Consider the following 23,040-nt stretch of genomic DNA (forward strand, 5'->3'; position numbering starts at 1 on the left):
CCTGGCCTCTATACAGATTAAACAGAGTCTGTTTCATTGTCCTGGCCTCTATACAGGTTCAACTGAGTCTGTTTCATTGTCCTGGCCTCTATACAGGTTAAACAGAGTCTGTTTCATTGCCCTGGCCTCTATACAGATTAAACAGAGTCTGTTTCATTGTCCTGGCCTCTATACAGGTTCAACCGAGTCTGTTTCATTGTCCTGGCCTCTATACAGGTTCAACCGAGTCTGTTTCATTGTCCTGGCCTCCTTACAGGTTCAACCGAGTCTGTTTCATTGTCCTGGCCTCTATACAGGTTCAACAGAGTCTGTTTAATTGTCCTGGCCTCCATACAGGTTCAACCGAGTATGTTTCATTGTCCTGGCCTCCATACAGGTTCAACAGAGTCTGTTTCATTGTCCTGGCCTCTATACAGATTAAACCGAGTCTGTTTCATTGTCCTGGCCTCCATACAGGTTAAAAGCTTAAGGATTGCCACCAAGCTTCTCGGGGTCCATGGCGTCCCGGACAGCATCAGCCCCCGGCCTTCTCCCCCTCTGGGTTAACCGCCAAGACGACGTCCGACGAGTTCTTGGAGTTGTGTATCTTGTGCCGGCCGCTGTCGGCGGAGCGCAGGCGCCCGAGGACGAGCTCCTTGCGGACGCTCTCGCTGGAGAGCACGTAGAGGATGGGGTTGATGGCGCTGTTGAAGGTGGAGAGGCCCAGGGAGATGGTGTACGGCGTGTAGATGCGCTTCTCGAAGTGGCACTCCTCCAGCGGGGGCAGGTGGGACTGCAGCGCGCGCAGCAGCAGGATGACGTGGTACGGCGCGAAGCAGACGAGGAAGAGCGCCACGACCGCCACGGCCAGGGAGCGCACGCGTCTCTTCTGGCACGGCCGCAGCCCCGGGCTGGCGCGCACGTTGGCCAGGATGCCGCGGTTGGTGAACACCAACACGGCCAGCGGGATCAGGAAGCCCACCACGAAGCGGGCGTAGTTGTAGCCCGTCACAGTGGGCGAGCCGGCGGTGGGCTCGAAGCAGCGGCGCTGGCCCTCGGCGCCGTCGCCCTCCGGCATGGTGAACACGGGGATGTGGCCCAGCGCCACGGTCAGCACGATGCCCGCCGCCACGTACGCCGCCCGTCGCTGCTGCCGCAGGCCGCGCGACTCCAGGGCGTAGACCACGGCCACGTAGCGGTCGCTGGAGATGCAGCAGAGCAGGAAGATGCTGATGTACATGTTGTTGAAGAAGATGTAGCCCGTCCACTTGCAGGCCAGCGAGCTCCACGGCCACCAGTGGCCCCGGCTGACGTAGTAGGCCCAGGCGGGCAGCGTGCCGAGGTACATGAGGTCGCAGAGCGACAGGCTCCACAGGTAGATGCCCAGGACGTTCTTGCGGCGCACCTGCAGCCACGTCAGGTAGACGGTGGCGAGGTTGGCGGGCAGGCCCACGAGCAGCACCACGCTGTAGAGCGCCACCAGGGCCACGCCGTCCTCCTGGTACGGCGGCACGCAGTCGGCCACGCTGTCGTTGTTGGCGGCCGCCATGCCGCCCTGCGTCACGGCCAGCTCATGCATGGTTTCTGGAGGGGGGCACAGAGATGGATACGGGGGGTCAGTCACGTCGTGCGGGTGTTATAGTAGTGTGCTGCGGAGGGCATGAGGCTTAGAAGAGAACACAGACACAAGACACTACTTTCCAATGTCGAGTTTTCACAGTATGGATACTCTACGTAGTATGACTATTCTACATGTAGTATGAATATTCTACATGAGATGAATACCCTACATTGTATGAATATTTTATATGTAAGGGATAATGTATAGCTACGAGGTCATTGTCGCAAAATAATTGACCGACACGTAGTTTAAAATACCGAGCCGCCTCGGCGAGGTGTTTTAAACGTCAGTGAAGGTCAATTATTTTGCGATGATGACCGAGTAAAGCTATACATTATCCCGCTTATTACATGGCTAACTTACTAACAATATACCTAATTCATTTGACAAATCGCAGTTCTGTGGCTCTGTCAGCCCAAATAAAGTGATTATTATTATTATCGCGGGCAGCCTCTGTTCTGGCTCCGCTGTAATCGTCACACACACTCCGCTGTCAGTGCAGCCGCGGCAGGTGTGTCTGATTTGCTGCACTGATGTGGGCTTGATTGCAAACAGCTGCGCACATCGGTCATTATTGTCCCACAGCGGTCATTATTGTGTAATAATGACCGCTGTCGGGGGGCTATTGACCAATCACAAGCAAGCATTTCGACGAATGTGAAAACGCCATGTAATAAGTATGAATATTCTATATGTAGTATGAATATTCTACATGAGATGGATACCCTACATTGTATGAATATTCTATATGTAGTATGAATATTCTACATGAGATGGATACTCTATGTAGTATGAATATTCTACATAGTATGACTTTTCTAAATAGTATACACTCTACATCAGGGGTCTCAAACTCGCGGCCCGCGGGCCAATTGCGGCCCGCTGGATGATATTTTGCGCCCTCCAAGCCCCCCCTCCCAGTTATGTTTTTTATTTTATTTATATATAAAATACATTACGAATTCCGTTATATTGGACATTTGTATTAATTATATCAAGCGAAGAACTGAGAAATTTGGCAGAGAGAGAGACGGCAACATTATCGTGGGTTTGCGTGATGAGTATCTCCACCTCTTTTATTGTGAAGCTGTATCTATCTACCGGACGTCATCAAAAGCATGTCTGTCACTATAGCCAATTGAAATGCTAGAAATGATCACGTGGACTGGGAGAACCAATGGAATAGTCCCACCGGGCCGCATGTATATTATTTCCCTAACGCACTTTCACTTCCGCGTTCGAGATGCGTGCGAGTTAAAAAAAACAAAACAAACATCTTTGGATAGAACGGGGAAATATAACGCTTCTTTTAATAAACAGGAGCCATAAAAAAAATCGGGTTTATCGCAACAGGTCGGTGATTCTTGCGTGCCGAGCCGACGTCCTCTCTGCATAATATGTGGCGACAACAACAACAACAACAACGAGGCAAGTTGGCAGATAAAGTAGCTGCTGCATTCAACGCCAATCTGGAATTGGAGGGCGGCGAGTGGATATGTGACATGTTTCAAACATTAGCAGGGATTTTGGAGGACTTAACAACAAACAAGGTATGGTGAGTCGTGTTTGCATGCATTCTGATCTGTCCGTCACCCGCCGCGGTGATCTGACTGCAACAGCTGATCTGCTGTTCATGAATGAATGAATGAAAAACAGATTGCAGAACGGGTACAATACAGTACGGCGCAATACACACAATTGTTAAGGGGGTGCAGACCAGAGAAAAACGTTTTTTTTTTTTCAATATCAGTATATTAAATTAGCCATTATTTTGTTTGTTGCATTAAAATTCATTAGCCCCTGCTATAAACAATCCAGCCCCTCCAAAGCTCCCGCGAGGCCAATTATCTGGCGCCGCTACTGCCCCCAGATGATAAAAAAAAAGAAAAAAAAAGTTTCCCAAAAAATCCGTATTTTTTTTTTATACATTTTTTTTTGCAGTCATGTCATCACAAACACTGGCATTTAAAGGGTACAAATAAAACAATTCCTGCACCAGAATGCAGGAAATGAAGTCTTTGTAACACAAAATGTCCTGGTGGGGGACCCCCCGCTTAAAAAGTGGCCTGACTGGGGCTATATTTCGCACTATATTTCCTGGCCTGAATGATTTCCCCAGTCCAGCCCTGGTTAAAAGCCTCCAATGCTTATTAGTGTGTGTGCGTTTGAACGTGTGCATGTTTCAACCATACATTTCCATAAAAATTTAAAAAAATACTTGAAACCCAGACTCTACCTCCAGCGGCCCCCAGGTAAATTGAGTTTGAGACCCCTGCTCTACATAGTATGAATACTCTATATAGTATGAATACCCTACATAGTATGAATGCTCTATATAGTATGAATACTCTACATAGTATGAATACCCTACATAGTATGAATACCCTACATAGTATGAATACTCTATATAGTATGAATACTCTATATAGTATGAATACCCTACATAGTATGAATACTCTATATAGTATGAATACATACTCTATATAGTATGAATACTCTACATAGTATAAACACTCTATATAGTATGAATACTCTACATAGTATGAATACCCTACATAGTATGAATACTCTACATAGTATGAATACTCTACATAGTATAAATACTCTATAGTATGAATACTCTACATAGTATGAATACCCTACATAGTATGAATACTCTATATAGTATGAATACGCTACATAGTATGAATACCCTACATAGTATGAATACTCTATATAGTATGAATACTCTATAGTATGAATACCCTACATAGTATGAATACCCTACATAGTATGAATACTCTACATAGTATGAATACCCTACATAGTATGAATACTCTATATAGTATGAATACCCTACATAGTATGAATACCCTACATAGTATGAATACTCTACATAGTATGAATACTCTACATAGTATGAATACCCTACATAGTATGAATACCCTACATAGTATGAATACTCATTGGGAAGTAGTATAGTATTCCTTTGCAGACATCTTGCTTGACAAACAACAGGTGATTGTAATCAACTAGCAGGTCATTGTCATTAAATGCTGTGTTATTGTGCCGTGTTGTTTGGCGTTCTAGATTGCGATTAACCTTTGTGTTAATGAGAGTCTTTCTGCCTCGGCTAATCTTGACAATCTTGACAATAATTTCTCTATGGTCATGAGAAAGTTGTAACAATATCATAATAAGCCCCGAGAAACCTCTGAATCTGAAAGAACACATTGTATTCCTCACCCTTATTAATTATAGGTATTATGAGATCAAAATGAACTATTAATTGACCCATGTGAGTGCATTTAATGAAGTCTTATTTATTGACTCATACACAACAGGCTTTCTTTCTTTCTTTCTTTCTTTCTTTCTTTCTTTCTTTCTTTCTTTCTTTCTTTCTTTCTTTCTTTCTTTCTTTCTTTCTTTCTTTCTTTCTTTCTTTCTTTCTTTCTTTATATGCGCCACTGTGGCTACTGTCACCTGAATTATGCATGAGGTATATGTTTAGTACGTGTTTAGTATGTGTTTAGAATATGTTTAGTATGCGTTTAGTATGTGTTTAGTATGTGTTCAGTATCACAACATTATTTGGCAATTTTTAACAATAATGAGCTTCTCCAGAGAGAGACAAGAAGATAGATACCAGTTTCCTCTCTGTGCGTTCAGTAGAAAGCTATCTGGCTGCACGTTAGCCTAGCTTAGCACAATGAATGGAAGCGGACATGACCGGTTAGCCTAGGCATTGTCCAACTAACACCTCTCCCAAGGGCTAACCAGTACGACTTACTACCATAGTGTCTTTATACCTGTATCACTGTACATATTAATACTACAACTCTGTACATGTGATTAGCACTATTAATCAGTAGTACTCATGTATATATTCTATACCCAGTATAATCACCTGTACATTGTATATTGCTGTTGCACTTTACTTACATTTGCACTCTGGTTGGATGTTAAACCTCTTTTCGTTGTACTGTACTTGTGCTGTATGATGACAATACATTTTGAATCTAATCTGATCAAAAACAGACAAAGATATGAGTGAGATGTTGAAACGATATGATCCATACAGGCTATTCAGGCGTGTGAAATGCCAAACCAGACTGGGCCGGGGCTGATTGTGATGAGGACTGATTTGACGTTATGGAAATGTCTGTGGGGACTGTAGGCTAAAGCGTAGGTGCAGAGACGTGTCAGGCAGGATGTGTGACTCGTGCTTCATCCACAGAAGAAAAAAGGTTTTCTGAAAAGCAACAGATTATCAACCGATAAGCCTCCATCTTTAGTTATCCTCATCAATTATTATTATTATATATATATATATATATATATATATATATATATATATATATATATATATATATATATATATATATATATATATATATATATATATATATATATATATATATATATATTGACCGGGAGTCAAACTAACAATGGTTGTGGTTGAGGGCAAGTGCTCTCACCACTAGACACACTCTCTGATACCAATGCTATGATGATGGAATGTTAGGGTTAAGATTTGATTTGATTTGATTTGATTGAAGTTTATTTCAAATATGCAAACAACAACAAACAAACATCAGGTACAGATATAGCCTTAAGCCATTCAAAATAATACATGTATATAAAAAATAATAATAAAAAAAAAAAAATTAAAAGTAAAACATAAGTCAAACTAATTTTTTTTGTTGTTGTTGGTCATTTACATATTTGAAAAGGAGTGGTAAGTTTCAAGTTCAAGTTCAAGTTTCTTTAATAGTTGTCATACAGAAGTACAGAATACTTTTATACAAAATGCTTCTTACTGTTACGCTCCAGAGACTATGCTAGACAAGATAAGTATCAAATAACATAGTATAGCATGTAAATTAGAAGTAGAAAATGAGGTCACAGTGTTCAGTATAGACATATGTACAATGTTCGATGCAGAATAGACGTAACTGAGTTACCATATAATATACAATACTATATAGCGCAAAGCAGAAATGGGATGAGGTACAATTTAGGTACAATTTACAGTAAGGTGTACGAGTTGTAGTGCAAATCCTTTATCAATAAATATAAAGTGTGGGGAGTGGGTGCTACAGTGTGTTTGTTTAAAGTGAGTGTGTGCGTGTGGATGTGTGTGCTATGTGCGTTTGATGGTTGTTGTGTAGTGTTCATTGTTCGTTGAGCAGCCTGATGGCCTGGGGATAGAAGCTTCTTCTGAGTCTTTCTGTGCTCGCCTTGAGACTCCGGTATCGCTTGCCTGACCGCAGCAGTTCAAAGAGGCAGTTGTTCGGGTGGCTGGAGTCCTTAATGATTCTCTTAGCCTTGCCCCTGCACCGCTTGTTGTAAATGTTCTGGAGGGTGGGGAGCCCCCCTCCAATTGTGCGTTCGGCTGAACGTGTCACTCTTTAATTAAATAATACACTTATTTAATCCCACCCCTTTATTATTATTATTTTTAAAATTTTTACAGCTTATTATGGTCACAGGACCGACAGAGGAGAGGGAGAACGGGAGACGATGTGGGGGAGGACAGGACCGACAGAGGAGAGGGAGAACGGGAGATGATGTGGGGGAGGACAGGACCGACAGAGGAGAGGGAGAACGGGAGACGATGTGGGGGAGGACAGGACCGACAGAGGAGAGGGAGAACGGGAGAAGATGTGGGGGAGGACAGGACCGACAGAGGAGAGGGAGAACGGGAGAAGATGTGGGGGAGGACAGGACCGACAGAGGAGAGGGAGAACGGGAGAAGATGTGGGGGAGGACAGGACCGACAGAGGAGAGGGAGAACACTTTCGTTTCATCGTTTTCGTTTTAGTTCGTTTTAGTTTTAGTTTGTTCGTTTTTTGCGTGCGTTTTTGTGCGTTCGTTTTTTTGCGTGCGTTTTCGTTTTAGTTCGTTCGTTTTTTTTTCGTTCGTTTTCGTTTTAGTTTGTTCGTTTTTATTGTATTTCTTTTTGTGCGTTCGTTTTTTTTGTGTTCGTTTTCTAGTTGGTTCGTTTTTTTTCTTGTTTTTTTGTGCGTTCGTTTTCGTTTCATCGTTTTCGTTTTCTTTCGTTGGTCCTCACCTGGTGGATGTGTCTTTAACCCTTTCACTGCCACACGACAGAAGGTTAACCCTTTACTATCACACAACCGACGGCGATGCTCCATCATTAGCATCATTAGCTCCGCATCCTACACTGTAGGTCACGCTGAAGAGGGACGACGTGAGAGAAGAGGGACGACGTGAGAGAAGAGGGACGACGTGAGAGAAGAGGGACGACGTGAGAGAAGAGGGACGACGTGAGAGAAGAGGGACGACGTGAGAGAAGAGGGACGACACGAGAGAAGAGGGACGACGTGAGAGAAGAGGGACGACACGAGAGAAGAGGGACGACGTGAGAGTTTTCGTTTTAGTTTGTTTGTTTTAATTTTTTTGTGCATTCGTTTTTTTCCGTTCGTTTTCGTTTTAGTTTGTTCGTTTTTATTTTAAATTTTTTTGTGCGTTCGTTTTTTTGCGTTCGTTTTCGTTTTCGTTCCTTTATTTATTTATTTTTTTTTGTTTTTCGTTTTTTTTTCACTTTCGTTTCATCGTTTTCGTTTTCGTTTTAGTTCGTTTTCGTTTTAGTTTGTTCGTTTTTTGCGTGCGTTTTTGTGCGTTCGTTTTTTTGCGTGCGTTTTCGTTTTAGTTTGTTCGTTTTTTTTCGTTCGTTTTCGTTTTAGTTTGTTTGTTTTTATTGTATTTCTTTTTGTGCGTTCGTTTTTTTTGCGTTCGTTTTCTAGTTGGTTCGTTTTTTTTCTTGTTTTTTTGTGCGTTCGTTTTCGTTTCATCGTTTTCGTTTTCTTTCGTTGGTCCTCACCTGGTGGATGTGTCTTTAACCCTTTCACTGCCACACGACAGAAGGTTAACCCTTTACTATCACACAACCGACGGCGATGCTCCATCATTAGCATCATTAGCTCCGCATCCTACACTGTAGGTCACGCTGAAGAGGGACGACGTGAGATAAGAGGGATGACGTGAGAGAAGAGGGACGACGTGAGAGAAGAGGGACGACGTGAGAGAAGAGGGACGACGTGAGAGAAGAGGGACGACGTGAGAGAAGAGGGACGACGAAAACGCAAAAAAACTAACGCAAAAAAATACCGAACGGACTAAAACAAAAACGCAAAAAAACGAATGGACGCTACCAGGACACTAGAAGGACGCTACCAGGACGCTACCAGGACACTACCAGGACACTACCAGGATGCTACCAGGACACTACCAGGACACTACCAGGACGCTACCAGGACACTACCAGGACGCTACCAGGACGCTACCAGGACACTAGAAGGACGCTACCAGGACACTACCAGGACACTACCAGGACGCTACCAGGGCACTAGAAGGACGCTACCAGGACACTAGAAGGACGCTACCAGGACACTAGAAGGACGCTACCAGGGCGCTACCAGGACGCTACCAGGACACTACCAGGACACTACCAGGACACTACCAGGACGCTACCAGGACACTACCAGGACGCTACCAGGACACTAGAAGGATGCTACCAGGACACTACCAGGACGCTACCAGGACGCTACCAGGACGCTACCAGGACACTACCAGGACACTACCAGGACACTACCAGGACGCTACCAGGACACTACCAGGACGCTACCAGGACACTAGAAGGATGCTACCAGGACACTACCAGGACGCTACCAGGACGCTACCAGGACGCTACCAGGACGCTACCAGGACGCTACCAGGACGCTACCAGGACACTACCAGGACACTACCAGGACACTACCAGGACACTACCAGGACGCTACCAGGACCACGCTACCAGGACGCTACCAGGACACTACCAGGACACTACCAGGACACTACCAGGACGCTACCAGGACGCTACCAGGACACTACCAGGACACTACCAGGACACTACCAGGACGCTACCAGGACACTACCAGGACACTACCAGGACGCTACCAGGACGCTACCAGGACGCTACCAGGACACTAGAAGGACGCTACCAGGACGCTACCAGGACACTACCAGGACACTACCAGGACGCTACCAGGGCACTACCAGGACACTACCAGGACGCTACCAGGACACTACCAGGACGCTACCAGGACGCTACCAGGACACTAGAAGGACGCTACCAGGACGCTACCAGGACGCTACCAGGACGCTACCAGGACGCTACCAGGACACTACCAGGACGCTACCAGGACTCTACCAGGACACTACCAGGACACTACCAGGACGCTACCAGGACGCTACCAGGACACTACCAGGACACTACCAGGACACTACCAGGACACTACCAGGACGCTACCAGGACACTACCAGGACACTACCAGGACGCTACCAGGACGCTACCAGGACGCTACCAGGACACTACCAGGACGCTACCAGGACACTACCAGGACACTACCAGGACGCTACCAGGACGCTACCAGGACGCTACCAGGGCACTAGAAGGACGCTACCAGGACACTAGAAGGACGCTACCAGGACACTAGAAGGACGCTACCAGGGCGCTACCAGGACGCTACCAGGACACTACCAGGACACTACCAGGACGCTACCAGGACGCTACCAGGACGCTACCAGGACACTAGAAGGACGCTACCAGGATGCTACCAGGACACTACCAGGACGCTACCAGGACGCTACCAGGACACTACCAGGACACTACCAGGACGCTACCAGGACACTACCAGGACGCTACCAGGACGCTACCAGGACACTAGAAGGACACTACCAGGACGCTACCAGGACGCTACCAGGATGCTACCAGGACACTACCAGGACGCTACCAGGACGCTACCAGGAGACTACCAGGACGCTACAAGGACGCTACCAGGGCGCTACCAGGACGCTACCAGGACGCTACCAGGACGCTACCAGGAGGCTACCAGGACACTAGAAGGACGCTACCAGGACACTAGAAGGACGCTACCAGGACACTAGAAGGACGCTACCAGGGCGCTACCAGGACGCTACCAGGAGGCTACCAGGACGCTACCAGGAGGCTACCAGGACACTACCAGGACGCTACCAGGACGCTACCAGGACACTACCAGGACACTACCAGGACACTACCAGGACGCTACCAGGACACTACCAGGACGCTACCAGGACACTACCAGGACGCTACCAGGACGCTACCAGGACACTAGAAGGATGCTACCAGGACACTACCAGGACGCTACCAGGACGCTACCAGGACGCTACCAGGACGCTACCAGGATGCTACCAGGACACTACCAGGACACTACCAGGACACTACCAGGACGCTACCAGGACACTACCAGGACACTACCAGGACGCTACCAGGACACTACCAGGACACTACCAGGACGCTACCAGGACGCTACCAGGACGCTACCAGGACACTAGAAGGACGCTACCAGGATGCTACCAGGACACTACCAGGACACTACCAGGACGCTACCAGGACACTACCAGGACACTACCAGGATGCTACCAGGACACTACCAGGACGCTACCAGGACGGACGCTACCAGGACACTACCAGGACACTACCAGGACACTACCAGGACACTACCAGGACGCTACCAGGACACTACCAGGACACTACCAGGACACTACCAGGACACTACCAGGACACTACCAGGACACTACCAGGACCACGCTACCAGGACGCTACCAGGACGCTACCAGGACGCTACCAGGACGCTACCAGGACACTACCAGGACACTACCAGGACACTACCAGGACGCTACCAGGACGCTACCAGGACACTACCAGGACACTACCAGGACACTACCAGGACACTACCAGGACACTACCAGGACACTACCAGTACGCTACCAGGACACTACCAGGACACTACCAGGACACTACCAGGACACTACCAGGACGCTACCAGGACACTACCAGGACACTACCAGGACACTACCAGGACACTACCAGGACACTACCAGGACACTACCAGGACCACGCTACCAGGACGCTACCAGGACGCTACCAGGACGCTACCAGGACGCTACCAGGACACTACCAGGACACTACCAGGACACTACCAGGACGCTACCAGGACGCTACCAGGACACTACCAGGACACTACCAGGACACTACCAGGACACTACCAGGACACTACCAGGACACTACCAGTACGCTACCAGGACACTACCAGGACACTACCAGGACACTACCAGTACGCTACCAGGACACTACCAGGACACTACCAGGACACTACCAGGACACTACCAGGACACTACCAGGACACTACCAGGACACTACCAGGACCACGCTACCAGGACACTACCAGGACACTACCAGGACACTACCAGGACACTACCAGGACGCTACCAGGACACTACCAGGACGCTACCAGGACGCTACCAGGACACTACCAGGACACTACCAGGACACTACCAGGACACTACCAGGACACTACCAGGACGCTACCAGGACGCTACCAGGACACTACCAGGACCACGCTACCAGGACACTACCAGGACACTACCAGGACACTACCAGGACACTACCAGGACGCTACCAGGACACTACCAGGACGCTACCAGGACGCTACCAGGACACTACCAGGACACTACCAGGACACTACCAGGACACTACCAGGACACTACCAGGACACTACCAGGACACTACCAGGACACTACCAGGACACTACCAGGACCACGCTACCAGGACACTACCAGGACACTACCAGGACACTACCAGGACACTACCAGGACACTACCAGGACACTACCAGGACACTACCAGGACGCTACCAGGACACTACCAGGACACTACCAGGACGCTACCAGGACACTACCAGGACGCTACCAGGACGCTACCAGGAGGCTACCAGGACGCTACCAGGACGCTACCAGGACACTACCAGGACGCTACCAGGACACTACCAGGACACTACCAGGACACTACCAGGACACTACCAGGACACTACCAGGACACTACCAGGACACTACCAGGACGCTACCAGGAGGCTACCAGGACGCTACCAGGACGCTACCAGGACACTACCAGGACGCTACCAGGACACTACCAGGACACTACCAGGACACTACCAGGACACTACCAGGACACTACCAGGACGCTACCAGGACACTACCAGGACACTACCAGGACACTACCAGGACGCTACCAGGACGCTACCAGGACACTACCAGGACCACACTACCAGGACACTACCAGGACGCTACCAGGACGCTACCAGGACACTACCAGGACACTACCAGGACACTACCAGGACACTACCAGGACACTACCAGGACACTACCAGGACAGTACCAGGACACTACCAGGACACTACCAGGACACTACCAGGACACTACCAGGACGCTACCAGGACGCTACCAGGACGCTACCAGGACGCTACCAGGACACTACCAGGACACTACCAGGACCACGCTACCAGGACACTACCAGGACACTACCAGGACGCTACCAGGACACTACCAGGACACTACCATGACACTACCAGGACGCTACCAGGACGCTACCAGGACACTACCAGGACACTACCAGGACACTACCAGGACACTACCAGGACACTACCAGGACACTACCAGGACACTACCAGGACGCTACCAGGACACTACCAGGACACTACCAGGACGCTACCAGGACACTACCAGGACACTACCAGGACACTACCAGGACACTACCAGGACACTACCAGGACACTACCAGGACACTACCAGGAGGCTACCAGGACGCTACCAGGACACTACCAGGACGCTACCAGGACGCTACCAGGACGCTACCAGGACGCTACCAGGACGCTACCAGGACACTACCAGGACACTACCAGGACGCTACCAGGACACTACCAGGACGCTACCAGGACACTACCAGGACGCTACCAGGACACTACCAGGACACTACCAGGACGCTACCAGGACACTACCAGGACACTACCAGGACACTACCAGGACGCTACCAGGACACTACCAGGACGCTACCAGGACGCTACCAGGACGCTACCAGGACGCTACCAGGACACTACCAGGACACTACCAGGACGCTACCAGGACACTACCAGGACGCTACCAGGACACTACCAGGACACTACCAGGACACTACCAGGACGCTACCAGGACACTACCAGGACCACGCTACCAGGACGCTACCAGGACGCTACCAAGACGCTACCAGGACCACACTACCAGGACACTACCAGGACACTACCAGGACACTACCAGGACACTACCAGGACACTACCAGGACACTACCAGGACACTACCAGGACGCTACCAGGACACTACCAGGACACTACCAGGACACTACCAGGACGCTACCAGGACGCTACCAGGACACTACCAGGACACTACCAGGATGCTACCAGGACCGCGCTACCAGGACGCTACCAGGACGCTACCAGGACGCTACCAGGACACTACCAGGACACTACCAGGACGCTACCAGGACACTACCAGGACACTACCAGGACACTACCAGGACACTACCAGGACCACGCTACCAGGACGCTACCAGGACGCTACCAGGACACTACCAGGACACTACCAGGACACTACCAGGACACTACCAGGACACTACCAGGACGCTACCAGGACGCTACCAAGACGCTACCAGGACCACACTACCAGGACACTACCAGGACACTACCAGGACACTACCAGGACACTACCAGGACGCTACCAGGACCACGCTACCAGGATGCACCACAATATAACCAAATACTCCCAGTGTCTTGTAATCATATTACTGTTTTATATTACAGTAACCCGCAGCAAGACTAACTACAGCTACCATTGTTTTGTAACCAGATTATTACTGTAATCCCATTACAAGTAGGCTACACCATCACTTCTCAACCCTGCCTGTGAGGTAACGACAGTCTTTTAGCCGACTACAGTAGCAAGCAACAAAACAACTTCTGACCTACTAGTTTCTTCTACCCCCCCCCCCCCCCCCCCCACGACACACACACACACACACACACACACACACACACACACACACACACACACACACACACACACACACACACACACACACACACACACACCCTGCAGCTTAATGAAACATCTCCTGAAAGATTCATCAGCCGTCGCAGAGAGGAGGAAAACAACTGGTTTATATGTACAGACTAGAGTACAGTTGCTTTTGTACAAGTAGGGTGTTCCCTTTTCTTCCAGTCAAAGCAAGCAAGCGATGCAAATTCAAAAGACTGTAGACCACATACTGTATCCGGGCAGGGAAATGTAATATTTATAGTCAGTTTTCCAGAGAGGGGATGGGGGGCATGTTTTCAGTGGCGTCATTTCAGTAAAAGCCAAGGTATGGCAATTAGGGAGGGTGGGGGGGGTGAAGGGGGGGTTTCACCCCCTTGGTGGATTTTTTTTGTCAAATCAGTTGCGCAATAGTCACTTTTGGTGAGTTGTTTCTAGGAAATGTGTCAACAGACTAAAGCAGGGAACCACAATATTTTGCATACAAATTATGCAGAATATAATATCATAACTGTCTATTATTTTTCTTGCAATTGAGCCAATTTTCCTTAGGTACGGTTTTGAGATGTGTGTTCAACAGATTGTAGTATCAAAAACACGTTCACAAAAAGTATGGGTTACTGAATGCTGAACTGCACTGTTATAATCACTAAGCCATTGTAAGACCTTACCTGTGTCCCTGTATCACTTGTCTCTGCTGCCCTTTGATTAAAAAACGTCTGTATGTCCATTTTCCTTTTTTTGTGGCATATTTGAGTTAGTCACCTGTAGTAAAAGTCACCTAGTAAAAGTGAGATAATTGACAATATCAAAACATGCTAGGGCTGTACCGAATAGTTCGAAGCTTCGTTCATAATGTTGACATTCGAATTCTAAATCAACATAAAAAAAATCTATTATAAAAAAAATTAAAAAAAAAATTATTTTTAATTTGCCAAGGTATGGCGAGTGCCAGTTGTAGTGATAATAGTAATTGTGTCTCGATCTAATATCAGTGATCTGCCCTTTTCCATAACATGGCCCATTTAACCCTTACACTACCACTACAGAAGGTTAACCTTTCACTACCACACTACAGTAGTGTGGTAGTGAAAGGGTTAACAGTCTGTAGTGTGTTAGTGAAAGGGTTAACCTTCTGTAGTGTGGTAGTGAAAGGGTTAACCGTCTGTAGTGTGTTAGTGAAAGGGTTAACCGTATGTAGTGTGGTAGTGAAAGGGTTAACCGTCTGTAGTGTGGTTGTGAAAGGGTTAACCATCTGTAGTGTGGTAGTGAAAGGTTAACCGTCTGTAGTGTGGTTGTGAAAGGGTTAACCTTCTGTAGTGTGGTAGTGAAAGGGTTAACCGTCTGTAGTGTGTTAGTGAAAGGGTTAACCGTATGTAGTGTGGTAGTGAAAGGGTTAACGTTAGGTTATGACTATAACCAAGTTCTGTTAATTAGGGGTGACGCTCGGCATCACTCATGCACTGTCCTCGCACGTGCACGCGCACTGAATAAAATTCCACAAATGTACCTTTAATACCAGAATTCGTCTGACCACACCCCTCGTTAGCTTACCTTCATAAGCAGGTGTGTGGTCACCTGCTCTCCTCCTTCCCAAGCTTTCACCACAAGGTGAGGTCAAGGGCTGCAGCGGCGTCGGATGCCGAGCGTCACCCCTAATTAACAGAACTTGGTTATAGTCATAACCTAACGTTCTGTATCATTAGGGGATCCGCTCGGCATCACTCATGCACATAGGGAGGCCGAGCGGAGCCACCGGCCGACAAATACACCCCGCTGAAAGCCCCCCACGACCATCAGAACAGGGAGGGCCGAGCCCCCCCGACCCCCCCTAATGGAGGGCACCCCCCCTATTAGAGGTTTCCCGGAAGGGCGACGGACCCGACCGTGCGAAGAGGCACTCAAGCAACTCAACGCACAGGGAGGGCAGCCGTGGCCTGACCCCACGACTACACACACGCACAACCCGCATGCCACCCGGGAACGAACGGAGGGAACAACCTCGTTACTGCCCCCAGAAACTTGGGGTCAAGGGCAAACCCAACCCCGTGGCAAGGCCGTAGCAGCGGAGCGCGAAGGAAGGCCCAGACCCACCAAAGGGACTGGACCCCCTGGAACGGGGGCCCGGAGAAGTCCATGATGCCAGCATCAAGACCCCACCAGGTGGGCACTTAATGACCCCGCCCCCCACATCGCCAGCGTATTCGGACAAAAGGCCCCTCAGCCGAGCGGGCCCTGTCCCCCCAATAGTACACCGCCTGGCACACTGACCCTGCAGAACAGGCAGTCAGCATGGCCGTAAGCACACAAAAAAGGTTAACCAACGGAAGCAGGCAGCGCACCGGGGAAAACCAGGCAACAGGCTGTTAACCCGAGCCTGGAGACTGCGGACGAGACAGGCGCCAGAGGGGACAGCTGAACACAGCCGCCCCGGCGGAAGGGGCGCATGCTGGCGTCGTTGCATGACCAAGCCTCCATTAAAAAAAAACCACCCAGAGGGGTTGAGGCAGAGAAGGCTGACACGATTGGCAGACGTCATGAACGTGCAGGGGCACCCTCAACCGGTTAACCCGGGAGTTGACACTGCTCCAACACACCAGAGAACCAACCACCTAGTCGTTACCCTATGCGGTGGTTGGTCCCATAACCCCTCAGGAAAAAAACTCCAAAACATACCTGCGGCACTGCCGCAGTACCCGTGTTCCAGTTTCAGGGTTATCCCGGGCCTACGGGTCAACGAAAACATTACTTCGGACCGGGCCCGGTGATCCGTCCGACTCTTCCATGACCTCAGTTTCCATCGGACATGCAGAGCCTGACGCATCCTCGCTGGTCTCCAGCAATTCCCCAAACCCAGGCCGTTCGCGCCTGCATGCCACCATCTTGCGACGTGAACGGGCAGACGCGAAAAGTTTGCGTCGCAAATCCTCCGGACCCAAAACAACCGACCGTTCAACAACGGACGATTCCCTGGAACCAGAGGAACCAGAGTCGAGATCATGCCATCGCCGGAGCGACGGCACCGATGTCTCGGCTCCTCGGAGAGGCAAACTACCCATCGGCTGCCTCCCACGAAAGTGGCAGCAGCCCTGCACCAAAACGCACGACGGAGGCGGGAATGGAGAACCGCTGGTGAAGAGTGGGTCTACTCTCCGAAGAAGACATTATGACTTAGCTTTTTCCTTTGAACAGTTATGAGAGAAGAAAAAACTAAGCACAATGTAAACTCGTCACAACTCTTTTCAACTAACAACACGTCAAGTGGGGTACTACCGAGGCACTTCCTTGTGGTGAAAGCGAGAAGGAGGAGAGCAGGTGACCACACACCTGCTTATGAAGGTAAGCTAACGAGGGGTGTGGTCAGATGAATACTGGTATTAAAGGTACATTTGTGGAATTTTATTCAGTGCGCGTGCACGTGCGAGGACAGTGCATGAGTGATGCCGAGCGGATCCCCTAATGATACAGAACCGTCTGTAGTGTGGTTGTGAAAGGGTTAACCATCTGTAGTGTGGTAGTGAAAGGTTAACCGTCTGTAGTGTGGTTGTGAAAGGGTTAACCGTCTGTAGTGTGGCTGTGAAAGGGTTAACCTTCTGTAGTGTGGTAGTGAAAGGGTTAACCTTCTGTAGTGTGGTTGTGAAAGGGTTAACCTTCTGTAGTGTGGTAGTGAAAGGGTTAACCGTCTGTAGTGTGGTAGTGAAAGGGTTAACCGTCTTTGTGTTCCTCTTTGAAATGCATGTGTGTAGAGTATATATATGTGTGATATATATATATATATAAATATATATAGTGCTGTCAATAGATTAAAAAAAAATTACTAATTAATCTCACAATTTTCTGTAATTAATCTAGATTAATCTAGATAAAAAATTTCTTAAAACCGAAGCTTGTAACAGATATTTAAATCATGGAATTAATGAAAAATCAACACAAAGAAAGTATATATTTAGATTCAAAGACTATTTTAATAGCGTTCTTTGAATACAGTTTCTCTCTGTGAAATACAAATGTTCAACAAAACCATCAACATTGACTCAGCTAGACCTCTTTCTTATATCCGCGGCGCTAAGATTGAAGATTTTTCACTCCATAGATTAATCTAGATACATTTATTTTAATGCTTTAATTCATTTAAATTAATCTCCAAAGTTAAAGCATTAATTTTGACAGCCCTAATATATATATATGTGTGTGTGTGATATATATATATATATATGGTAAATGGCTGCTTTTATTTATTTTTTTGTATTTTCTTTTTTTATTATTTTTTAAACAGACATATAAACAAACATGACAACACACGATAAGATATACAAGCATTAATTCACAGTGCATATCCAATGAAATTACCATTTAGTCAAATGTCTTATACAGGATATAACCCTAATACCTGTTATCTAAAAACCTACATACATATGCTCCAGCTTGAACCCCCCCTCCCGGACCCCCCATTGGATAATCCAACCATTATAACTTGTTCCTAACCAGACACTACCATTATATGCTAGCTTTTATTCTCTCCACCACTTCTAACCACAATGTCATTTTGGATTCATTGAGACCCAAAATTCTTGCTGTAGATATTTCTTGATAAATCACATCGAGGTATGTAAGAGTCCAGACCTTCCGGCACATTTTTCCCGGTTGAAACCATCGTGATGCTATCAGCTTTTTAGCCACTGTGATACCGGATAAAACAAATCTCTTTAGCTGTGGAGGTGCTGCATGCTCAAAGACATCATTTAGCAGTAATACAGAGGGGTGTACAGGTATATCCAGAGTTAAGAGATTTGCTAGTTGCTGGGTCACTTCTTTCCAAAATATCTTAACTGGTGGGCAGTCCCAGTACATGTGCATAAATGTCCCTTCGTCCCCATTTATACATAGGGAGCATTTGGAGTCTTGTTTAAGACCCATTTTGTTCAGCCTTATAGGAGTTAAGTATGTCCTGTGAATATAGTTAAGATTTTGATTTGATTTGATTTGAAGTCTTTATTTCGAACATGCAATGAATACAACAAACAATAACAAAAAAGAAAAATAACTCAATCTGCATGTTCGAAAAGGAGTAGGAAGAAGTATACACTTATTTAATCCTACCCCTTTTCCACTACTCAAATGAGTGTACTATTTTAAACATAAAAAAGAAAAGAAAAAAAAAATATATATATGCAAAACAAAAAACAAAAACTATATATGTATAAAATAAAATAAAATAAAATAGAAAACAAAATAAAAATGTAAACACCCGTGAATATCAAGTCCCTTCCTCATCCCTGTACCTTGTGAACATAATTTCCTTATACATCAGTTTGAATTGTCTCATGTTTGGACATTGCTTTAGCACCACATTTAGACTGTTCCACAGTTTCACTCCACATATTGAGATGCAGTGTTTTCTCATGGTAGTGCGTACGTTTAGCACCTTTAAATTGTGTTCTCCCCTCAGATTATAACCCCCCTCCCTATCAAAGAACAATTCTTGAATGTTTCTTGGAAGTGCATGACTTTTTGCTTTATACATTAATTGTGCCGTTTTAAATTCCACAAGATCATTTAACTTCAATGTCTTTGACTCCAGAAACAATATGTTAGTGTGATCACGATAACCTGCAATGTGAACTATCCTTATGGCCCTTTTTTGGAGTATAAAAAGTGGTTGTAGTGTAGACTTATAATTGTTTCCCCAGACTTCAGCACAGTAATTTAAATATGGTAAAACTAGTGAACAGTAGAGAATGTAGAGTGATTTTCTATCCAGGATGTGCTTTACTTTACTCATGACTGAAATGCTTCGTGAGAGTTTAGATTGGACATGTTTTATGTGAGGTTTCCAACAGATTTTATGGTCTATTATTACACCTAGGAATTTATTTTCATAAACTCTTTCAATAATCACATAATTTATTTTAACTTGTACCTGAGTATCCAATCTACAGTTTCCAAACAACATAATTTTAGTTTTGCTCAAGTTCAATGATAATTTGTTTCTATCAAACCATTCCTTCAATTTCTTCATTTCAGATGTGATGACCTCTAAAAGCTGCTGGACATTCTCACCAGAAAAAAAAGATTAGTGTCATCCGCAAATAAAATACATTTAAATATATTGGATACTTTACATATCTCGTTAATGTACAAGATGAACAGTTTTGGACCCAACACTGACCCCTGGGGGACACCACAAGCAATGTCCAAACATTCAGATTTATAATCTCTCATTGTCACAAATTGTTGTCTTTTATTTAGATAGCTTCTCACCCAGTCCAATACTACCCCCCTGATCCCATATCTCTCCAATTTCCTGATTAATATATCATGATTAATAGTATCAAATGCTTTTTTTAGGTCAATGAATACTCCAGCTACATGTTTTTTTTGATCTATGGAATTTGTGATTTTTTCAATGAGTTCTATTAACGCTAGTGATGTTGACCGGTGTGTTCTGAATCCATATCGGTGAGTAAATTATATTTATCAATGAATTTATCTAATCTGTTGTTGAAGAGTTTTTCTAATATTTTTGAAACCTGAGGAAGTAGAGAAACAGGCCTATAATTTGTGAAGTGGTGTTTATCTCCAGTCTTACTCTTGAACAGAGGTATGACTTTTGCTATTTTCATTTTATTCGGAAATCGACCAGTTTTGAATGATAAATTGCAGATGTGCGTGAGTGGTTTTGAAATCCCACTAATGACATTTTTTACTATTTTCATATCTATTTCATTACTGTCTGTAGATGTCTTGTTTTTACATTTATTAGTAGTTTCTATAATTTCATTTTTTTAGTAATCCACTCACCAGGATTGATTTGTTGATGGTCCGGGTTCCTTGATGCAAGTCGTACATTTGCCCAGGCCTCTTGCCAGTCAAAGTCTGTCTCCAGGTCTGGTATATCCCTCCTCCAGACTAAGTCTAGATGGAGGTTTTCATACGAGGCCGTTAGTAATTGATGATAAAGATCTGATACAAAACCTCTCGATGTCTCTCTTTCATAGAAATATTTGTGGTATCTGTGGTGTACAATTGGTATATTTAATGGAACACCGTGAGCCTTCAAACATGCCAATAACTGTGCGTAAAAATAATATGTGGACTTGGTGAGATTACATTTTTTGCGTATTTCATTGAAACTACAAAAACCCTGTTTGTTGAAAACGTCTCCTAATGAGTGTATGCCTTGCTTTTCCCATCTAGGGAATCTTATAGGTTGTTTTCCTGGCTGCTTTTTTATATAGCGCTTTTATCCAAAGCGCTTTACAATTTGTTACTCACATTTTACCCATTCATTCACAAATTCACTCACACACCGACGGCGGAGGCAACCATGCAAGGTGCCAACCTGCTCATCGGGAGCAATTAGGGGTTAAGGACACATCGACACACTGCCCGGGAGGAGCGGGAATCAAACCGGGAACCTCCGGATTGCCAGACGACTGCTCTACCTCCTGAGACACTGTCTATCCCCCCAGGCCACTAGGAGCTTCTATCCCCCCCGGCCACCAGGAGCTTCTATCCCCCCAGGCCACCAGGAGCTTCTATCCCCCCAGGCCACCAGGAGCTTCTATCCCCCCCGGCCACCAGGAGCTTCTATCCCCCCAGGCCACCAGGAGCTTCTATCCCCCCAGGCCACCAGGAGCTTCTATCCCCCCAGGCCATCAGGAGCTTCTATCCCCCCAGGCCACCAGGAGCTTCTATCCCCCCAGGCCACCAGGAGCTTCTATCCCCCCAGGCCACCAGGAGCTTCTATCCCCCCAGGCCACCAGGAGCTTCTATCCCCCCCGGCCACCAGGAGCTTCTATCCCCCCAGGCCACCAGGAGCTTCTATCCCCCCAGGCCACCAGGAGCTTCTATCCCCCCAGGCCACCAGGAGCTTCTATCCCCCCAGGCCACCAGGAGCTTCTATCCCCCCAGGCCACCAGGAGCTTCTATCCCCCCAGGCCACCAGGAGCTTCTATCCCCCCAGGCCACCAGGATGCTCAATGACTATGATATTAATGCAACACCAACCCATCCATCTACACTCATCATTGCACACACATCCCATCCACATGCACACACTTTAAACAAACACTCACCTTTAACACTCACTTTAGACACTTTAAAATAGATTGTATCTATTTATTACTAAAGGATTTGCACTACACCCCTACCTAATTTTTGCATTTTGTTTGCTTTTTGTACTTCATAGTGTTTGCCTCTTTATTCTTTTTACCTTTTTACTGTATGAAGCACAATCTCAGGGGGCTCATACAGAACCAAGCATTACACTGTAATGTACATGTGTACCTTTTAAGTGACAAATAAAACAAAACTTGAACTTGAACAAAAGAACAGGCTAGACATTGAAACTCCACTAACCAAGAACACACAATATAAGAACAATGACACCACAAGGACTGAACAGAACAACGGGACTGAAATACACAGAGGGTGCTGACAAACACAAGACACACCTGGGCTGATTACAAATATGTTCATTGCAGCTCAATGAAAAGATAAGGTATAGAATAG

The 23,040-nt window shown here is 46.6% G+C and overlaps 1 protein-coding gene across 1 annotated transcript; it reads right to left on the reverse strand.

Moving 5' to 3' along the window:
- Window positions 1–514: 514 nt before the first annotated feature.
- Window positions 515–1,558, reverse strand: LOC311228204 (putative G-protein coupled receptor 132; the record flags this gene model as incomplete). The annotated part of the gene is made up of 1 exon (XM_084314115.1): window positions 515–1,558. One exon carries the CDS (start codon window positions 1,556–1,558, stop codon window positions 515–517), a length of 1,044 nt encoding a protein of 347 aa, XP_084170241.1.
- Between the last annotated feature and the right edge of the window lie 21,482 nt (window positions 1,559–23,040).

This window comes from Notolepis coatsorum (assembly GCF_963971535.1).
Source record: "Notolepis coatsorum genome assembly, chromosome: 5".
In the NCBI taxonomy this organism is placed as follows: Eukaryota; Metazoa; Chordata; class Actinopteri; order Aulopiformes; family Paralepididae; genus Notolepis; species Notolepis coatsorum.